This window comes from Peromyscus leucopus, chromosome 14, assembly GCF_004664715.2.
Source record: "Peromyscus leucopus breed LL Stock chromosome 14, UCI_PerLeu_2.1, whole genome shotgun sequence".
Taxonomy (NCBI): domain Eukaryota; kingdom Metazoa; phylum Chordata; class Mammalia; order Rodentia; family Cricetidae; genus Peromyscus; species Peromyscus leucopus.
In genome coordinates this window covers 85967825-85988664 of record NC_051075.1, presented here as the reverse complement: position 1 = coordinate 85988664, position 20840 = coordinate 85967825, and the positions used below count along the sequence as shown (strand labels likewise).

Genomic DNA, 20840 nt, shown 5'->3' with positions numbered 1-20840 from the left:
GAGGTATTCAGCAATAAAAGGGAGAGAGAGAGAGAGAGAGAAAGAGAGAGAGAGAGAGAGAGAGAGAGAGAGAGAGAGAGAGAGAGAGAGAGAGAAGGTAGAAAATAGAGGGAAGAAAAGAGGGGGAATACAAAGAGATTAAAAAAGCGTAAAGAAAGAAAGAAAAAGGAAGGATAATTCATAGGCAAATAAGCTTGAGAAATACTATATAAAACATAAAATGTACCTCCTTTTGAGACTTCTATTTCACATTGGCATATTAAATTTGGGATACTTTCTATAGTCTAAAATCCATTTAATAATGTGTATCCAAGATTTTCTCAGGTAAATTGTCTGCATAAATGCTCCCTCCACCCCCTCCACCACCACCACCCGACACACACACACATCCCTTTCTCTTTCTCATTGTACCGCCTAGTAACAGCTCATAGCACAGATGAACCCTGCCTGCACGAAGGTGTTGAGGATAAGAGGGATTATTTTAGCTTCTCAGAAAACCTATCTTTTTTTTTTTTTTTTTTTTTTTTTTGGTTTTTCGAGACAGGGTTTCTCTTGTGTAGCTTTGCGCCTTTCCTGGAACTCACTTGGTAGCCCAGGCTGGCCTCGAACTCACAGAGATCCGCCTGCCTCTGCCTCCCAAGTGCTGGGATTAAAGGCGTGCGCCACCACCACCCGGCCAGAAAACCTATCTTTAACCATGCCTGAATATACAGAAGCAATAACATAGCTGCCTGGTCATCCTGCAAAACTTTCCTGGGCACCTAGCAACAGTGACTAGGGTAGACTGTGGAATCCATTGACCAAATACTTACTTGCTGATTTCAAGTCAGCCTTTATGGCTTCATTATATTTATGCACTTTTAATTTAAAACTTGAAAGCACAATGACATTTAAGAAGTTGGGCAACCACCAAAGTAGGGGCTTTCTTTATACATGTTAGCATAATATATTGAATATATTGGTAGGGGGAAATTATCTACAATAGAACAGCTTTTAAAACAGACATTCCTAGATCTTGGCACTGCTTTGTCAAAACAAGTAGAAACGGATGCTGTTTCCGTTCATAAAACTGTTACATGTTTCCATTAAAAAGAAAGAGGTATTACAAGGTTAGTGAGTGGGACTGGTGACCCTGATCTTGGTGTGATTTTGTTGCAGGGCGTGGGGAGTGTGAAAGTGGCAGATGCCAGTGCTTTAATGGCTGGGAAGGAGATCGGTGCCAGTGTCCGTCAGCCTTAGCACAGCACTGTGTCAATTCCAAGGGCCAAGTTTGCAGTGGGAGAGGCACCTGTGTATGTGGCCGGTGCGAGTGCACTGACCGCAGGAGCATTGGCCGCCTCTGTGAGCACTGCCCAACCTGCCATCTGTACTGCAGTGAAAACTGGTATGATTCTGTCTCCATCACAAACAAAGCAGTCTTTGCTGAAGGCTGTTTTTGTTCTTTATTCTGCTGCCTTTAATCTTAGTTGCTGGATCCTTAGTTACTATCATACAAAAATAATGATGATGATGATTTTTAAAAACTGAATGGGAAATTTTAAGAATTAGGATACTAAAATTCCCATCTTTGGCTAGTAAGTTGCTTTGGAAAAATTAGAACAAATCAACATAAAGTCACTATTGGATTTGTTTGGTTTTTAAAAATAATTTTCTGAAAATAGAGGCTTCCAGCTAACCTACTTATTGCCATTTAGCCTTGTGATGTACAATAAGTTGCTAAAATTCTCTGTGCCTCCGGTTAATGTGAAAGAATTAAAGGTGCTATGAGCACTCGGGATGCATAAACGGAAAGCCCTGTGTTACATGACAGTGACATTATTATTTTGTGCTAAAAATATTTTCCAATATTAATCTGAGACCTGCTCAAAGAACACTTGTGTAAATGTCACTGTGCCTCCAGTTTGTTTGTTCAAGTTTTTAAAGCATGTACTTTCTCAGATCAGTAATGCAAAAAAGAATTTTATAAATATGCAAAGTAATTTATTTAACTCATTTAGAAATACATTGTTTTAATATATTGGTGTTTATTTATTTGCTACTGGGAATTGGATCCAGGTCTCACACATGTTGAGCAACTACTCTACCAAGCAACATATCCTGCCTTTTTTTTTTTCTTTTTTTCTTTTTACTTTTGAGACAGTGTTTCACCCTAGCTGGCCTCTGGATTTAGCTCAGGCAGCCCTAGAACATATAATCTTCCTGCCTTAGCCTTTCGTGTAGCTGGAATTACTAGCTTGGGCCACCAGGCCTTGCTGATGGGATTAGTTCCTAATGGACCTAATCCAGTCGATTGCCTTTTTACAGTAGTAACCCTGTCCCATTCCCTGCACAGGAACTGCATGCAATGCCTTCACCCTCACAATCTGTCTCAGGCTGTACTTGATCAGTGTAAAACCACTTGTGCTGTCATGGAACAGCATCGTGCAGACCAAGCGTCAGGTAAGTGTGTGGAGGCTCCTGGGGCTGAGGGGTCCGCCAAGTACCACTTACTTCCTGAAGGAAAGAGCAGTAGCTTCCTATTGATTAAATTATAAATGTTTTTAAAACAACTTTTATCACTATGCCACAAATATAAAAAAAAAACTGTGCTTATTTGTAAATACAATATTGAATTGAGTTGGTGATCCATTTTTAATCTCTCAGAGATGGAATTCCTAAGTAAGTGGTCAGAATTCCCTTCTCATCCTCACAGCCCTATTTCTGTGCTGCCTACCTCCACCAAGGAGCCTAGTACTTCCATGAGCCAAAATATAGGTTCCCCGTGTAGAATAATTTCTTTAAGAGGTCAGAAGCCATGGTTTTTCTTCATAACCTAAATTTGCTGATGACCCGCCTCATATCTATCAAAACTTTATTCTCCTGTTTCAGGTGAAAACCTAAGATTTTAAGTGATCATCTGCTGTTGCAGTATACCTAACTTCCAAAGGTTATGAGGCTGGGTGTGTAGCTCTGTTGGTAGAACACGTGCCTGGCATGGGTAAAGCCCCATGTTCAATACCCAGTATCAATAAAACTAGGCATCATGGTATATAACAGAACTTGGAAGGTGGTGTCCAGATCATAAGATCAAGGTCAGTTTCAGATACATAGGGAATTCAAGGCCAGCCTGAGCCATGTGAGATCCTGCTTTTAAATTTTAAAAAGAAAAAAGAAAAACATAAAGAAAAATGAAAAGGTGATGTGTAAATAGGAAAGATGTGAGAGCTGTGTGCAAAAACTACTTTCAAGCAAGTTTATTGGGGTACTCCCACTCACCCCCCCAAAAAAAAACCCGAAGCCCATTTTGCACAGGCCTAAGCTGTAGAACTATCCATGACATAGAAGCTATACTTGTAGTTAAATATTCAAAAACACACCCATTGCTTCTACTATTTCAAGAAATAGAGAAGCCAGCCCTCAGGGACAGCAGAGTAGAAATGTCCTGCACGTCTTAGTTTCCCATATTTCATTCCCACCCATGCTTATCTTAGCCCACAGTGAATTTGGCTCAGAAAAGAGTCCCATGTGCTGCCAGCTGAGCCTGCAGCAATCTCTCCAGAAAGCCAAGTGCCTCCTAATAAAGAAGGGCCCTACATGTCATTAATTATGTTAAGTAAACACTACTCTGACTTAAGTGTTGTTGCAAACAGTATTTCCTTAAATCTCCTTAGAAAAAGGCCCAGCCTGACCTCAGCTATGAAAAGCATGACCAGGGGCAAAGGTTAGACCATCCATAACAATATGGGGAAAATGCACAGATCTGAACCCTCAAAGGGTCCTCTGGCTAACACATTAGTAATATTTCTGAAATGCATCAGTAGCTACAGGGCTTCCCTCCCCTTGACAACTATTGTGCAAGGAGAGGAAAAGGGCATTTGTTAGGCACCTCAATTATCTGTCTACTCAATCACACTTACAGGGTCTTCTTTCAGTCTCTCTGGCTAAGCTCCCACCAGGCAAAAAGCCAAGAGTAGGATCAAGCCACGTGCCCCTCTGAGGATCGGCTAAGTCAGCCAAAGGACCTCAGTCTGTCAGGACATACGGCATGAGGGTCATTAACCTGAAGGGAGTTGTAGAAAATCAAATAGTAACATCTTTGGACACACATTCTGTTTTCTGTCCCCATGAATCTTTAACAAGGAAGCATTATACTGTATTGGCATCTGTTGTTTCCATTCCAATAAGTAGGAATGGGTGTGTCTTTGACCTCCTCAAGGTCTTTTGTCACCAATCACAAGAAATGGTCTCTATTAAGTCCACCTAGTTGGAAAAGACCTCTTATCCCCATTACTGAAACTTTGCCTTGTTCAACAGGCATGCTGGGTTATTATTGGACTTTCTGGCCAGAATCAGCCATATCTGGATGCTACTCTGCTTGAGGCCTTGGAATGTCCTCTCCCGAGAGACTTTTTCAGAGGCAATTGCTACATTCAGACCAGGTCCCTGAAGCCTGCCGAATGGGTGGAGAAACACATGCTTCAGTCCAGGAAGTCATTTTATGAATCTGGGGCAGCTTGTGAGCTCTGTGGAATACCCACTATTGTGCAACCATGTTCCTCAGAGATTAAAGTAGACTCCAGGCAAGCACAGAGCCTGCAAATTTTCCAGTAAGAGTTTGCCAGAGATTTGGTGCTAAAACAAAGGTTTAGCATGTTCCCTCTCCTAACAGAGCTTTTCTTTCTTTAGAGCTAGTGATCATTTGTTCTTAGAGAAACACATAATGAATTTGTGCAGGCAAACAGACTAGATTAGTAAAGTTAATTAGCGAAAGATGAGACAAGATATTTATGTATTGTCCAAGATATGGCATTTTTACTTCTCAGAGTCATGATGTGTAATAAAAATGAAATCCTACACCAGGGTTTAGAGGAAATATTTATTTGCCTATTAGAGTGGTACTGAGTTTAACTTCTGCAGATGTTTACTTTATTTTCCATTACTGCTGAACAACAAAGTAGGAGAAAGCACAAAAAGAGAAACACATGCTAAATGCTTGGGGCTGCTCAATAGTTTTTAATCGTATTTTCCATATAGTGCTGAACATTACACACCACTATATCTCTCTCTGTTGTACAGAAACTTACATGCAGGTAAGAGATATTGTGGATATTCTCCAAAAACAGGTTTACTGTTTTGAGTAAGGAGTAATGCCAGCCTCCTATTTTGAAAATATAGATTTGTAAATAACTCTGATTCTGTTATAGGAATGTAAACATCATTTATTTGACAGAAAACTTTTATTTACTTTTCTAAACTTTTTTTAACCCATCAACTTGTTTTCTTTCTTGCAGAATGTTTATCTGGCCCAAGCTATCTGCGAATATTTTTCATTATATTCATAGTCACATTCTTGATTGGGTTGCTTAAAGTCCTTATCATTAGACAGGTGATACTACAATGGAATAGTAATAAGATAAAGTCTTCATCAGATTACAGAATGTCTGCTTCCAAAAAGGTTGGTGAATTCAGAGGATAGCTGTCTGTATGTGACTGTCCTGTTCTAATACTCAGCTTCTTCACTAATGCTACTATTTCTTCTCCACCAAGGATAAACTGATTCTGCAAAGTGTTTGCACAAGAGCTGTAACCTACCGACGAGAAAAGCCCGAGGAAATAAAAATGGATATCAGCAAACTAAATGCTCACGAAGCTTTCAGGTGCAACTTCTAAAGAAAGATTAAAACAACAACAACAATAATAATAATAACAAAACAACACTGTTGGAAACTGGATTTTTTTTTACACAATTACTCTGAAAAAGTATAATATAAAAAGTCACAGGAGGAGACAAAGTATTGAAGATTGTGCCACGAAGACTGGCAAGTGTCTTCACAACCATGTGACTCACCCAGCTGCTGAACCTTTCAGAGAACTATGTGTCTTACTACTGTTGGATACTAGTGTTGTAGCACTTTACTGTAATATATAACTTATTTAGATCAGCGTAGAATGTAGATCATCTGGAAAGCACTGATTACACTTTACAGGTTCCTATCATCCCTGCACTTCCCAGACACAGTGCTGTGACACAGTTTGGCATGGTGTTGTTGCCACAGTGCAGTGTTTCTTGCACACAGCCTGCTGATGGGAAACATCTAGGAGTCACTGAAAGCAGTCAACCACACCAACTGGCATCGTCTAGATGTGCACAACCAGCTGAATAATGGTTAGTATTTCACTTCAGTTGGAGGTGAATAGATAAAACCTTAAACCTAAGGGGTGTTGCTTTTGAAACTGTGTGGTTTGGTGCATGTGCATTTCTGTTTTCTTCTCTTTTGCAAAATGGATATTGACTCCAACATCTTCTCCTTTTTGCATTTATACTCTGTTTTTTCTTCCTTCTGGAATAAGTTTATAATGTCATAGATGACTGGATTAAATAAGTGCTAAATTACTACTGCCATAGAAATTTATATGACAATGTCACTTTATTAGAATACTGGTTTTTAAAGCTGAATGTTAATAAGGGTCACTGTAAAGTGTCACTGAAGTCCACGGCTTCTTTGTTGGAAGATACAGAATTTTGTACTTTCTTACCTGTCAAACTGGATGCATTGCTTCCCTATCTCATTAATCTAACCTGTAGCCTGAAATCCACAAGGTGTCTACAGAACTGCTTCAAGTGGAGTGCCCTTTTCTGAGTATGCTCTCTTGATTTTTACTCCAAGTTGATATCAACCGTTTTCAAAGGGAAAGCTGTACTATTCCCTTCCCCCACCCCCACCCCCACCCCATGCAGTCTAAGGGCATTCTTTGAATCATCCCAACCTGACTCATGAGAATTAACAAGGGCATAAAATTGGAGAAGGGTGGGTAATATCTTAGAAATAAGCTAATCCCCTCTTTTTGTTAGCCAGGGAACTGAGGCTTGGAGAATATAAATGATTCACAAAAACACAGAAGCAACCAAGTGGCACTATTAGAGAAGATCTGCCTTATAATTACAGGCCAGCATTGCACAATAGCACACTACCTCTTAAATTTGCAAAATATCCATGGCAAAACTTAAAACATAATTTATTGAAGTCCTGAGTGTATTTTCATGAGAATATTTCAAAGCAAGGTAGAAGAGGGTACTTTAAATGGATTTGTGTATAAGCAGCTTATTGTTTTTCTCATTAGCCACATTCTGATAAGGCTTTGGCACAGCCCTTCCCTCCACACAGTGGCTATAAGAAGAAGTCTCATAGAGCTGTGAATGGCTCAGCTTGAAGCCTTCATGCAGAGGCTTGGTACTTGAATCCTAAATTCCAACTGTCCTATGAGTAGCACATGTTTTACCTGTGACAACAGAGGAATCTAAAGAAGTGTCTCTCCCAGGTTTGCTGCTTCCCAGCACTTGAAAGTTCTAGATATTTGCATTTTGATGAAGACTAACTTCCATTAGATATTGTATCCTAGGGGCCTGGAAAGCCTATATGCTGTTTTCTAGCCAGCCAACATGACAAGTCCCTTAGAAGTGCAGTGGTGATACTGCTATCTTGAACTGTTTCTTCTGCCTCCAAGGAGGATGGGCATCATCAAAATACTACATATTGTGACTGTGTGTCAGGAAACTGTAGTCACTAAAGCTGGTGTGAAAAAATCATATTTTGCTGCTCATAACATACAGTATCCTTTTATAAATATATAAACTAATGGATGCTTGACAGTTCCCCCCCAAAAAAAAATGGAAGATATCCACTAATTAAATGCTGACAACTTAAAAGTAAGCAGTGTTTATGTACAATAGATTATTTCCAGGTGGAATGAGCAAAAGAGCATACTTAAAGGGAATCCTTGAAAAGCAAGGATTTGTACTCTTTCAGGCCCTCACTAGTTTGCACTAATTTTAAGATGGAGTAAGATTGTTGTCACAGGAAAGACAAACTTCCTTGCCAGGAATTCAGTGCCAGGTGATAATATGTACTTAACACATGGAATGTCTTGTGGTTTCTTTTTCTCTTCTTTTTTTGTTAACTTAAAAAGCTAATTCTTAAAGATTGTAGGGCTCATATTTTACTTGAATAATTGATGTTCTTCTGTTTAATAGTTAGTGAGATGAAAATTAATATTTGACTAGATAGAATTAATTAACAGGTAAGGGGAAACAGGGTATTCTTAGATTAAATAATTTATGTACTTAGAGAGTTTTTTCAAATGCTATGATGGCAAGAGTCTTTTGAGAGTTGTTGATAGTAAACGCAATTAATTGAATTTTAAATTGTTAGTAAAATTAATGACTTGAATGATATTTTTTTGGCATGGCAGCATTTTGTGCCCTGGTGTGTAATTATTCAGAAATGTTCCATACATCCACTACATATGCAAGTTGTTTCTTTGTTGAGACATTTGTACACTGCAGTACACATGTATTTATAGACACTTGATACACTTGATACAATTTTTAGATATTTTCTACTATTTATTAAGCCATAGACATTCTCTAAAAGACTTAAAAATTCACTAAAAAAATCCAATTATGTCCCAAATTTCAATTTAACCTAGTTTGCAAAAATAACAAAAAAATAGGTATCTCTAGAGACAAATTTTTCAAAACTCAAAAAATTAAAATTGTGTATACATCAGATGCAAACCTTCACCAAAGAGTAAATTTAAAATATTTTAATATTTACCTAATCTCCATTGAATATATTCTTGTATATGTCAACAGATATCCAGGAGATACTGAAATCATTTATTATTGATGGATTATGAATATGTTTCTCCATTGAATTATATTTTTTCTGGTACTTGGTAGAATAGATCATACTTAATGGCTTTTCCTTCCTTTCCTGGCTCCTGTTTGTCCCATTCACACTTCTCTAGAAATAGGCCATAAGCTTCAAGCCAATAAACCTAATTGCAAAAAAAATAACTGTTTAATAATATACTTAAGTTCTTCATTTACAAAGTTCTATTAATTTAAACACTCATTTGGACAAAGCCCCACTAAAAACAAAGAATTTTAAATTTTTACAACTAGTGATTTATGTTTTCATTAAGGCAGCAACTCAATTGTAGTCTCTTTGTTTACTTTTAATACTTAGTTTACAGCTATCCTTATGTCTTTACGACCTTAAGAACATTATTTCATTTCATGTGATGCAAACATTTTCAAAGGGATATAGAAACAATATTCCTTCAAAGTTTTCGTATTCCATAATCCCTGCATGGAAAATTACTTGTGATAACTTATTAGAATACCTACTGTATGTCTTGCTGATTCTAGGACACACTTATTCAATTTAGCATCTCCAAAATTGTGATGTCTCTTGAAATTGTCATCTGTAATGCAGTGTTTAAAGTTGTTGGAATAAACACTACACTACTTCAACTTAATCAAATGTTCATGTGTACAGGGAAATTCCTTTCCTTATACATGTTTATGAATTTGTGATAACATGTAAAGCCAGTTTTCAATACAACTGAGCCACATACCACTCAACACAGACCTAACTGGCTATCAGCTTGGATCCTTGCGTCTCCAAGTTACAAAAGCTCTTTAAGGGTCCCATTTATGTGTTATTATAATAGCAGTGATTTAAGCAAACCTAAGTTAACTGATGACTGATGAAATCAGAGGTTTCTCGAGCTTTCATTTAGGGGTCTTTAGTCTTTATTCCTTTTGAAGGGATTGTTTGAAAGGATCATCTCACTTTTAAATAAGTTAACTGGAAAAAGGTTACATGAATACATCATAGTTAGATTTCACAGCAATTTGTATGCTTGACGTCAGCTGCAAAAGAATAAATAATGCAACCAATTGGTCTTGTGGAAAAGATTTCCTCTCAGGTCTCCCAACTTTCTTAGTTTTCCTTATCCTTTCTGTTCTTTTGCTGTTTTCCTTGGCTTTAGTAACTTTCCTTTCCAGCCCATGTGATGGCTGTTATAAAACTGCATAGTTAAAATATAGTACTTATGTGAAACAATTGTTCAACTCTCTGGGCAGCTTTTGATCAAATATGTGAGAGTAATAACACTACCCTGTGTCTACCTGAAGTACCTTCTTGCATAAAATGTATCCTTGTAAGCTAACTCTTTCAATCAGGTGTCTATTCTTCACAACCAATTTCAGTACAATTGTCTAACACATCAGCATAAAGGAAAAAAAAAAACACTGTAATCATCAAGGATGGAAATCATGTGATTTGTGTAAAGAACTTTTACTGACTTTACACAGACAAATGTGATTTTTGACAGCAAGTCTGCACAATGACAACTATGGTACATAGATTTTTTATTGAAATATTGAGTAAAATTATTTTTCATTCTAAATTATAAGAAAGTATAAATTTGCACATATTAATATAGAAATTCATTTTGTGTATATTTAACATACCTTTAAAGCTATTTTACATGTACTAGCTACTTTGTTAAGGTTTGTAAATCTCTGCAAAAATGATTAGACATGTTTTTAAATTATCAATAACATAATCTTTGTTTCACTTAACAAATACTGCCTTTGTAAAAAGAAATTTAATATAGAATGTATTTTTAAATCAAAATATTTGAATATAAAATAGCTCAAAGAAAAACAAATTATTCATGAACAAGTTTTGTGTTGTTTCTGGCTTTGAATTATATACAAGGTGAAACTGCCTTAAATGATACAGAAGACTGATAAATATGACAATTTCACATACTATACTATGAATCTCTTCACATAACTGGTTGACTACTAACTTATCTTTTATGTATTTATTAAAAGCTGACACTGTAGATTGTTGTAAGATGTTTATTTTTCTAACAGAGCTTATAACAGTTTGTGACAAGGCATTTAATTAATAAAACTATTCTGTCTAAATGTACGTGTTAATCAATATAAAATTTTATGTTTTAAAATGAAACTTTAAAGCTCTAATAAAAACATAAAGAATATATTAAATTGTGTTTTATTTTCTACGTGCTTCACAACCCTCCAAGTCTCAGGAAACAGCATTGACACGGGGGAAAATGTGGCAATAGTCACATGCTGTCACTGACAGAGGATATTAAATCATTTTTAAAACCTACTGGTTTTAGCTATGAGAACCACTGAGGAAGAGCTGTGGCATCCTAAACTGCCTTTGCCCCTTTAGGTGATCCCTAGTGATGGAAACAGAAAGACCATCCTAATGACAGAGTATTAAAAAAAAATTAGTCCATTTTAAAATTGGCATTCTCTACCTTTAAGAGATTTCTACCATGAGATATAGGATACATTTGACACAAACATCACATTACTAATATCCAATTGTTCATTCTAGAATGTCACCACTAAGCAATTAAAATTTATTAAAAGGTGTTGCAGATCTCTCTTGTTTAACCTAAGGGAAAGAATATGACAGAAAGGTGGAAGACATATTAAACACAACAGATTTTATCTTTAAGGCGCTCTTAATAATTTGAAGAGGTTGTGTAACACACCATTAGATAGAAGGCACAGTGGAAAGTTCCGAGAGAAGCTACTAGAAAGTCGATCTCACAGCCCTTCATTTTGAGGATTCATCCCAGTTGTGTTTGGACTACACCCAGTCTTAGAGGGGCAATTCTTCCCACCCTGGTGTAGTCACAGAATCTTCCTCCTGCATTTCAATAGAGTACACTGCAATTTCCAGACTCCTTTGCAGCCAAAAGAAGATATATTGAAAGGAAAGAGAACTGATGTGTTCAAGTCTGATTTCCCTTTCTCCTTCTCCCATTTCATTATCTAGGGCAACTAGAGAAACTGCGTTGGCATAGGGAACTCTGTCCTGAGACTGACAACTTCCTCTTTACCTAATGGTGCTCACCTCAAAACTCTCAAAACTGATCCCTGGCAGGTAAACAGTGTAGTTATATATACCATTTGACACGACAGCAGACAACCTGTAATACTGACTCATTATATAATTGTCTCAACGAATCTTCACTGATATAAATACCTTTCCCCCTAACTGTTCAAAGAAAAATGAGTTACAGAGAGGTTCAGGAACTTACAAAAATGCATCAAGCCAATAAATGGCCAGGCCAGTGTCCACCATACCCAGGTCTACTTTTCTTTTCATAAGTGATTGACCATGTGTATTTTGAGGATAATTAACCAGTTCAGCTATCAGAGGCTACTTTGTCCCTGCGTCCCCAAAGACACACGCAATGAATAAAACAGAGGAGCTGCTATGTGAGCACAAATGCTACATGGTAATAAATGGTAATTGAAATGCCATGTACACTAAGATGCCACAAGTAAAGGAGGACATAAGACTCAGAGAAAATAGCACTGGCCTCACAGGAAAAGTGTGTGTGGACATGGAGAAAGGGGGCATCAAGAGAGACCTAGGAAATGGTAAAGCATGACCACAAGGCAAGGAAGTGGTAATTCCATTCAGAGACTGTATAGGATAACAAAAGGCAGTGACCTACCAGTCCCAGCTATGGAACACTTGGAGTCAAAGGTAGGCCTGCTACATTTTGAAAGTGGTATTGTTGGAAGAAACATGATTGGAATATAATTACAAAAACTATAATTCACATTAATTTTATATTCTCAACTGTAAATACTTATTTAGTACTACAAAGTATTTAATTCTAATGAATTCCCTTTGCTATTAAATTCAAATACCATTTAATTGTTAAAAAAACATACAAAATCAATAAGAATTCAAATTCTAACTTCTGAGTGGCAATCGCTTTCATATGTAAGCATATTTATATTTTCACTTTGTTTTCTATGTGATTTATGACTATTATTATGCAAGTGGTACATATATATTACAGAAGCTCAAAACTCCCTAGACATGGAAATAAATTCTCCAAAACAACCACCCAGTTGATTATTGCCTTTTTTTTTTTTTTTTTTTTCAGAAAAGGCACACATCTGTAGCTAAGAAAGACATGATAAATATTTGTACTTGTTCTTCCTGGGGTTTTATATATTAAGATACACCTTTTTCTTCTAAAATATATCAAATATTTTGTCTGTAAAGATTTAAAACTAAATTTAGGGTAGTTTTTGCTGGTGTCTGTGCGTGTGTGCACATCTGTATGCATGAAGACCAGAGGACAACTTCAGCTGTCTCAGGTGTCGTTCCTCAAGTGCCATCTACCTTACTTTTGAGACAGGGTCTTCCACTGGCCTGGAACTCACTGAAAAAGCTAGACAGGCAAGCCTCCAGGATCTGACTACCTCCACCTCCCTAGCCCTGGACTGACAGAGTGTGTGCAACCACACCAGCTTTTCCTTCAGTTGCATTCTGGGAGTTGAACTCAGATCCTTATGTCTGCAGGACAAGCACTCTGCTGACTGAGCTGTATTGCCCCTAGCCTAAAACTCTGCTTAAGAGATAAACCGTGCTTCACCCATAAGTTTATCATAATCATGTTCACTGAGGAAAGAATAGACAGGACAAGATATCAAATATCAAGTATTGTTAACATCAATATTCAGGAAAAAAATTATTTTTAATGGGAAAGACTTGTCTACTTTTTTAAAGATTGATTTATTATGTATACAGTGTTATGCCTGAACATATGCCTATAGGCCAGAAGAGAGCACCAGATCTCATTATAAGTGGTTGTGAGCCACCATGTGGTTGCTGAGAATTAAATTCAGGACCTCTGGAAGAACAGCCAGTGCTCTTAACCTCTGAGCCATCTCTCCAGTCCAAGCTTGTCCATTTTTAACAAAGAAGAAAAGAAACCAGAGTAGAGAGAAACATTCATATTGGGAAGGTCTGGTGAATTGAGATATAAGGGTGGCCATTTCAAACTGTGACAAAGTAGAGTCCATTAAAAAAAAAAAAAGAACAAAGCTTTTCCATGAGAAAGTAAAGATCCAAATAAAAGTATAGAGACAGGGACTATTGGCTATTGCCTAAAGAGAATTTCAAGGAAGCTTGGGGACTGAGTTGATCTAGGCTATAAAGAAGTTACTCCAAGAGAATTCTAATGCCAACTCCAATAGTTACTCCTGGCATCTGTCCAAACTGGATCAAACTCCCAGACTGGTCTCACAAACCATATTATTCTTGCCAATCTTTGACTTGTAGACTAAATTCTCACATTATCAAAATATTTGGCCAGACCAAACCAAAGCAGGGAATTTTTAAACCACGTCAATGGTCATACTTTCAATGATTCGTAAAATAAATCTAATTGAAAGAGCAACAATATGTGTTTTAGTGTGGAAATTGTGGTCATATTTACAGGCCATTGTGTGCTGCATTAGAAAGGCAGGTGGCACCTGTGCTCTGCTCTGCATCCCCTGCAGCACACTGAAGTTGCTGCACTGTGGGTCAATGCCATTCTGACTTCTGGCCTTAATCAGACAAGCCCTCAGACCAGACTGGTAAGAGGGATACTTTTTCTTTATTTGCTTTTTCATATTATGTACTACTTTGTGATTATGATTATAAAATTCACTGTAACCACCACTAAAATAATGAGAATAACCCACTTAAGAAAAACACTTAATTTGCCAATATTTTTCCATATTAAGTGCCTTGTAATCTATGAGCCCCAGACTTCCACAGAGGAGCCCCTGGGTCAGTAGTAGCATCACCAGGAAACCCTGCTGATAAGACAAATTTTTGGTACCTAGCTATCTCAGTTAGTGTTCTATTGTTGTGAAGAGACACCATGACCATGGCTACTCTTATAAAGGAGAACATTTAATTGCAGCTGGCTTACAGTTCAGAGTTTTAGTCCATTATAGTCATAGTGGGAAGCATGGCAGCACACAGGGAGACTTGATGCTGAAGAGGTAGCTGAGAGGCTTATAACTGGGTTGGCAGCTAGCAGGAAGAAAGAGAGGGAGAGGGAGAGGGAGAGGGAGAGGGAGAGGGAGAGGGAGAGAGAGAGAGAGAGAGAGAGAGAGAGAGAGAGAGAGAGAGAGAGAGAGAGAGAGAGAGAGAGACTGCCTGACAAAGAGAGCACCACTTGGCCTGGTTTGAGTACTTGAAGCCCAAAGTCCACCCTAGAGACACACTTCCACTTTAACAAAGCCACACCTACTCCAAGAAGGCCACACTTCCTAATTCCTATCAAGTAGACCCACTCCCTAACGACCAAGCATTCAAATAAATGAGCCTGCGGGTGCCATTCTTACTCAAGCTACTACAGTAGCCAAAATTTTCTGAGTCAGAAACTCTAGAAATGGGTTCCAGCAATGTGCATTCACAAGCTCTCTACAAGGCTCCAATGACTGGCAACATTTAAGAATCACTCCATAAAGATGGGAATGGGCAGCAGCAGTATTCTGGTAGTATTTCTACTTTATCATAGGCTTGATAGAAATGTGTACTGGAGGAAAAAGAAGGGAGTTGGATTGATTGGAAGTACAAATGGAAAAGCATAAATGTACCCAACTTAATTTTCAGTGATACTCAAGCTCCAAGATAAAAAAAAAATCTAGGTACCTACCCTGCTAGGCTTCTGCTGGTTTTTCCTATATCCTTTTCTCTAACATCATTAAATGGAAATGAGTTCCAGCATAATTGAGGGTATACACTGTTATAGAGAAAAAAAAAAACTATCTTCTCTTATAAGTGTTTACCAATTATCTGGAGAGGGAAGGACCCTCATGTTAGTCAGGCATGTAGGTGAGCCTACTAGAAGATGAGCAGAGAATACTATTGGGGAAAGAACAGGAGCCTGGGAGGGTCATTCTATGCACTATGAATTAAAAGTCACAGATTGTTACACATTAGATGCTATCTCAGTCAATGTTCTATTACTGTGCAGAGACATCATGAACAGGGCAACTCTTTTAAAGGAAAACATTTAATTGGGACTGGTTTACAGGTTCATAGGTTTAGCCCATTATTATCATGGCATGAAGCATGGTGGCACACAGGCAGACATGGTGCTGGAGAGGTGGCTGCATCTGGATCAGCAGGCAGTAGGAAGAGAGACAATGGCCCTGGATTGGACCCTCGAAACCTCAAAGCCTGCCCCCATTGACACACTTCCTCCAATAAGGCCACACCTACTTCAACAAGGCCACACACATATCCTAATCCTTTCAAATACTGCCACTCCCTGTGAGCTTATGGGGCCGTTTCCTATTCAAACCACCACATTCCACTCCCTGGCCCCCATAGGCTTTAGCCATATCATAATGTGAAAATGCATTCAGTCCAACTTCAAAAGTTCCAAAGTCTATAATAGTCTCAGCACTATTTAAAAGTCCAAAGTTCAAAGTCTCTTTTGAGATTCATGTAATCTCTTAACTGTAATCCCCTGTAAAATCAAAATGGAAAAGCAGATCATATACTTCTAACAACAGCACAATGTTATTCCAAATGGCACATTACCATTCCAAAAGGGAGGAAAGGGAGCATAGTGAAAAAATACTGTACTAAAAAGACTAAAACCAGCTGAGCAAACTCCAAAGTCTGCATCTCCATGTCTGATATCAAAGGGCTCTTCAGATCTCCAACTCTCTTCAGCTTTGTTGATTGCAACACACTTCTTTCTCATGGGCCGGATCCACTCCCTGTTAGCAGCTCTCCTTGGCAGGTTATCTTGCAACTTTGGCATCTCCAACATCTTGAGATTTCCAAGGTAATCCAGGCTTCAACTTCACAGCTTCAGGTAATGGCCTCTCTAGGCCTCCATTCAGGGACACCCCTGACACACTCCTGGCCTTGGGGGCTTTCCTTAGTCACAAACGGATAGCCCATAACCCTTTTCTTCTATCCTTGATTCTAAAATCAGAATCACACAGCCAAAGCTGCCAAGTTTTTCTATTTGCAAGGCTGCAACATGGTCCCTTCTTTCAGTTACATCTTCATTAGCTTTCTGGTTTTGATGGTTTGCTTCACTACCTAAACTTGGCTGTCTAAGAACTTGCTCTGCAAACCAAGCTGACCTCGAACTCAGAGATCTGCTTGCTTCTCTCTGCTGAGTGCTGGGATTAAAGGTATGCACCCACACGCAGGCCTAAGCTTCGCTTTAATTCTTTATCACAAATTGAAAGTTTAGCTACGTGGGGTCTAGCGCTGAGGTCACCACACCCTTTACTCCATTTAGGCTCAGGCTTTTCTTTAACTTTTTTTTTATCTCCTTGAGAACTGGATTTAGCTCTATTATACTTCCTGGTATTCCTTTTCTTCTCATGTATAAAAAGTACATTTTGTACTTTTCCGTGCTCAGCTTGCTCATTTTCATTATAGATCTTCATATATCCCAAAGTCTACATTCTTACAAACAAACAAAAAAAAGGGGGTGGGGTGGGGGGGGGGCAGGCCTATCACAGTAGTACTCCAGTTCCGACAGGGTCTCTATTGCTGTGGAGAGACACCATGAACAGGGCAACTCTTATAAAGGAAAACATTTAATTGGGGCTGGCTTATAGGTTCAGAGGTTTAGCCCATTATTGTCACAGAAGGAAGCATGATGGCACACAGGCAGATATGGTGCTGAAGAAGGAGCTGAAAGTTCAGGCAGCAGGAAGAGAGAGAGAGTCACTGTGCTGGACTTTAGCTTCTGAAACCTCAAAGCCCACCCCCAGTGAAACACTTCCTCCAATAAAGCCATAACTATTCCAACAAAGTCACAAGTACTAATCTTTTCAAACAATGCCACTTCCTATAAGCTTATAGGGGCTATTTTTACTCAAACTATCACAGATACTCTTTGCTCTTTTCAATGATTACTGAGTTCAACCAAGTATAATTAACACCAGTGGTTCCTCCCTTATTCTTTCAATAATACATTATTCATTTATTTGTTTTGTTTAAACTATGAATTTCCAAGAAACAAGCATTTATCTAAGTTTCTCACAAAGGTATTTTTGATAAAAAATATACCTTAATTATTCTTGATACATATTAGTATTTAATGCCTCAGGAAAAGTTAGGAACAGTAGTAGGACGTTGTCATAAAAATTCACTCTGCATCTCTGAATGAATCAGGAGTCAGATAGATAAATGAGGACACAAGGTATTGGCATCCACATGTCAGTCTGACCTGGGGCATTGCTCATAGTTACCAGAATGCCAGGCTGAGAAGATCCCTACCTGTCATATGCAGATTTTCAGAATAAAGGGTATTGAAATTCTAGCTGCCTCCTGTTGGACCTAGAAAGGGAGGGGAGGAGAGGGAAAGGGGAAGGAAGAGGAGGTGGGACAGTAAGGGAGAAGAGAGAAAAAAAGAAGACAAATTTATTTGTTCATTTATTTATTTTAGAAATTCACCTTTACTGCTCCCTGCGGATAAAATAGGATATATCACTACCAACATCAAGCTCCATATGGATCATCAATAAATTCCTGACATTTAGGATGCAGGGAAGTCCTATGCCAGATTCATGCCAGAAGAAGTCTTGGCCATAAATTAGTTCTAATAACACACAAAGCTGTTATAGCCTAAATCCTGTCTCCGCCCATGAAAACAAAATGGGACAAAGTTGAGCATCTTCTTTCTAATGTGATACCAAAATGAGCCATCTTAGAAATAAGAACAAAATGCTTTCACCCTAAAACTTAGGCCTAAGATTTCTCCTTCTAGGAATAGGCCAATAGTTACTGAAACAAGTCAGTCCAGATTCCAGAATCCAGGAAGTGTAAAAGTACGGTGTCACAAGGTAGTCATGAGGTAATGATCGCCAGACTATAGAGAATGTTCCAACCCTGGTTTCCAGGCTAACTGACCATAAAAATGTCCCTACCTGAGGGCAGCCAATGAACAATGGCAGCGGGCAACCACCCCCTTAGAAGTAAGATTAAGCCATGATTTCTAGAAAGACCCTAGAAACGAGCCAGTCAGAATTGTACCTGTACTAGCACCCCCTAAATGATGTAACCTTGTGATTTTTCCCTTTAAAACACTGAGCTTGCAGACAGGCGGGCACTTCCTCCAGCCAGACGAAGTTCCTGCCTAAGCTTGTATTGCTTTTGGATATCCAGAATTAAACCTTGCTTTTGCATTCCGGCATGCTTGTCTTTGGTGGTCTCTCTGGGGGTCGCGATCTGGGCACAACACTAACTCTGACTAAATGTCTATGCTCACTGTATAGCTTGCTATATAACTTGAAAAACTAATCAGAATCTTCTCAGAAATAATTTGGACATGACTCACAACCCCCTATTAACCAACCAAAAATATCTGAAAAAATTGAAAAATGTTAATAAAATTGGTCCTGGAGCCTCTGTCGCCAAGCCCAGACCACGCTGCTGTTCATCGTGCACTAGCGGTCCCAAGAGGTTCAAAGTCCACCAAGATGGCAACCCTCAAGGACCAGCTGATTGTGAATCTACTCAAGGAAGAACAAGCCCCCCAGGACAAGATTATGGTTGTTGGGGTTGGTGCTGTTGGCATGGCTTGTGCCATCAGTATCCTAATGAAGGACTTGGCCGATGAGCTTGCCCTTGTTGATGTCATGGAAGACAAGCTGAAAGGAGAGATGATGGATCTCCAGCACGGCAGCCTTTTCCTCAGAACACCAAAAATTGTCTCTGGCAAAGACTATAGTGTGACTGCAAACTCCCAGCTGGTCATTATCACAGCGGGGGCCCGTCAGCAAGAGGGAGAGAGCCGACTCAATCTGGTCCAGCGAAATGTGAACATCTTCAAGTTCATCATTCCCAATGTTGTGAAGTACAGTCCAAACTGCAAGCTGCTTATTGTTTCAAACCCAGTTGATATCTTGACCTACGTGACCTGGAAGATAAGTGGCTTCCCCAAAAAACGAGTTATTGGGAGTGGTTGCAATCTGGATTCAGCTCGGTTCCATTACCTGATGGGAGAAAGGCTGGGTGGGCATTCACCCGCTAAGTTGTCATGGATGGGTCCTAGGGGAGCATGGAGACTCCAGTGTGCCTGTGTGGAGTGGTATGAATGCATGTGTCTCCCTGAAGAATCTGAACCCAGAACTGGGCAGCGATGCAGACAAGGAGTAGTGGAAGGAGGTTCACAAGCAGGTGGTTGACAGCGCCTATGAGGTGATTAAACTCAAAGGATATACATCCTGGGCCATGCCTCTCGGTGGCTGACCTGGCTGAGAGTATGATGAAGAATCTTAGGCGGGTGCATCCCATTTCTGGCATGATTTAGGGTCTCTATGGAATCAAGGATGATGCCTTCCTCAGTGTCCCTTGTATCCTGGGACAAAATGGAATCTCGGATGTTGTGAAAGTGACTCTGACTTCTAAAGAGGAGGCCCGCTTGAAGAAGAGCGCAGATGCACTCTGGGGCATCCAGAAAGAGCTGCAGTTCTAAAGTCCTCAGATGTCCTAGAGCTTCACTGTCCAGGCTACAGCAGGGTTTCTATGGAGACCACATACTGTCTCCTCATCTGAGCTGTGTTTATGTGGTTGTGTTAAGGTGGCAGTTCCCACAGCTCTACCCTGATGCTAAGTGGTACTTGTGTAGAGGTAACCTGGTTGGTGTGGCAGTCCCACTCGTCCCACTGTCTCTGAGACACACTGCCAACTGTGTGCAGGCTTCGGTGATCTTGGGAGCCTGCTGTGTCTGCTGCGCACCCTCACCAACATGCCTAGGCCAGTGAGTTCCCAGTTAGTCATAACGTGGCTCCAGTGGGTAAATCCCATGGATATTTGTGCATAACTGTTCTAAAGGATATTATTTTGTGTATTATGTGTCTGTAGTGTGCACTGAAATATATAAAAAGATCTGCATATGGATGATGCAACCAACTACCCAAGTGTCATGCCAATGAAAACACCAAATAAACCTTGAACAGTGAAAAAAATTAATAAAATTATCCTTTCTACTTCATTATAATTTATACTTTTGCCCATTTCAATTTAGATTACTTTGCATACAAAAATATTTGCCTTGATTTACAAATTGATTCTTCAAATATCAGTTGCTTCTCACTTGATATTTTCTAGATTCTGATTATTAAACTAAGCATTTTGATATTTTAAGACAAATTCAATGCTTTCAATATTTAAAAT

General features: G+C 38.9%; 1 protein-coding gene and 1 pseudogene across 1 annotated transcript in view; both read left to right on the top strand.

Moving 5' to 3' along the window:
• Positions 1 to 10765, top strand: part of Itgb8 (integrin subunit beta 8) — an 80097-nt gene extending 69332 nt beyond the window's left edge. Inside the window, exons 11-14 of the mRNA XM_028880933.2 lie at positions 1159 to 1384; positions 2333 to 2439; positions 5271 to 5434; positions 5527 to 10765. Coding sequence (XP_028736766.1) covers positions 1159 to 1384; positions 2333 to 2439; positions 5271 to 5434; positions 5527 to 5649 — 620 coding nt within the window. The 3' untranslated portion in view covers positions 5650 to 10765. The remainder of the gene's footprint in view (positions 1 to 1158; positions 1385 to 2332; positions 2440 to 5270; positions 5435 to 5526) is intronic.
• An 8262-nt stretch (positions 10766 to 19027) lies between these two features.
• On the top strand, positions 19028 to 20154 carry LOC114701033 (annotated as a pseudogene).
• Positions 20155 to 20840: the final 686 nt, after the last annotated feature.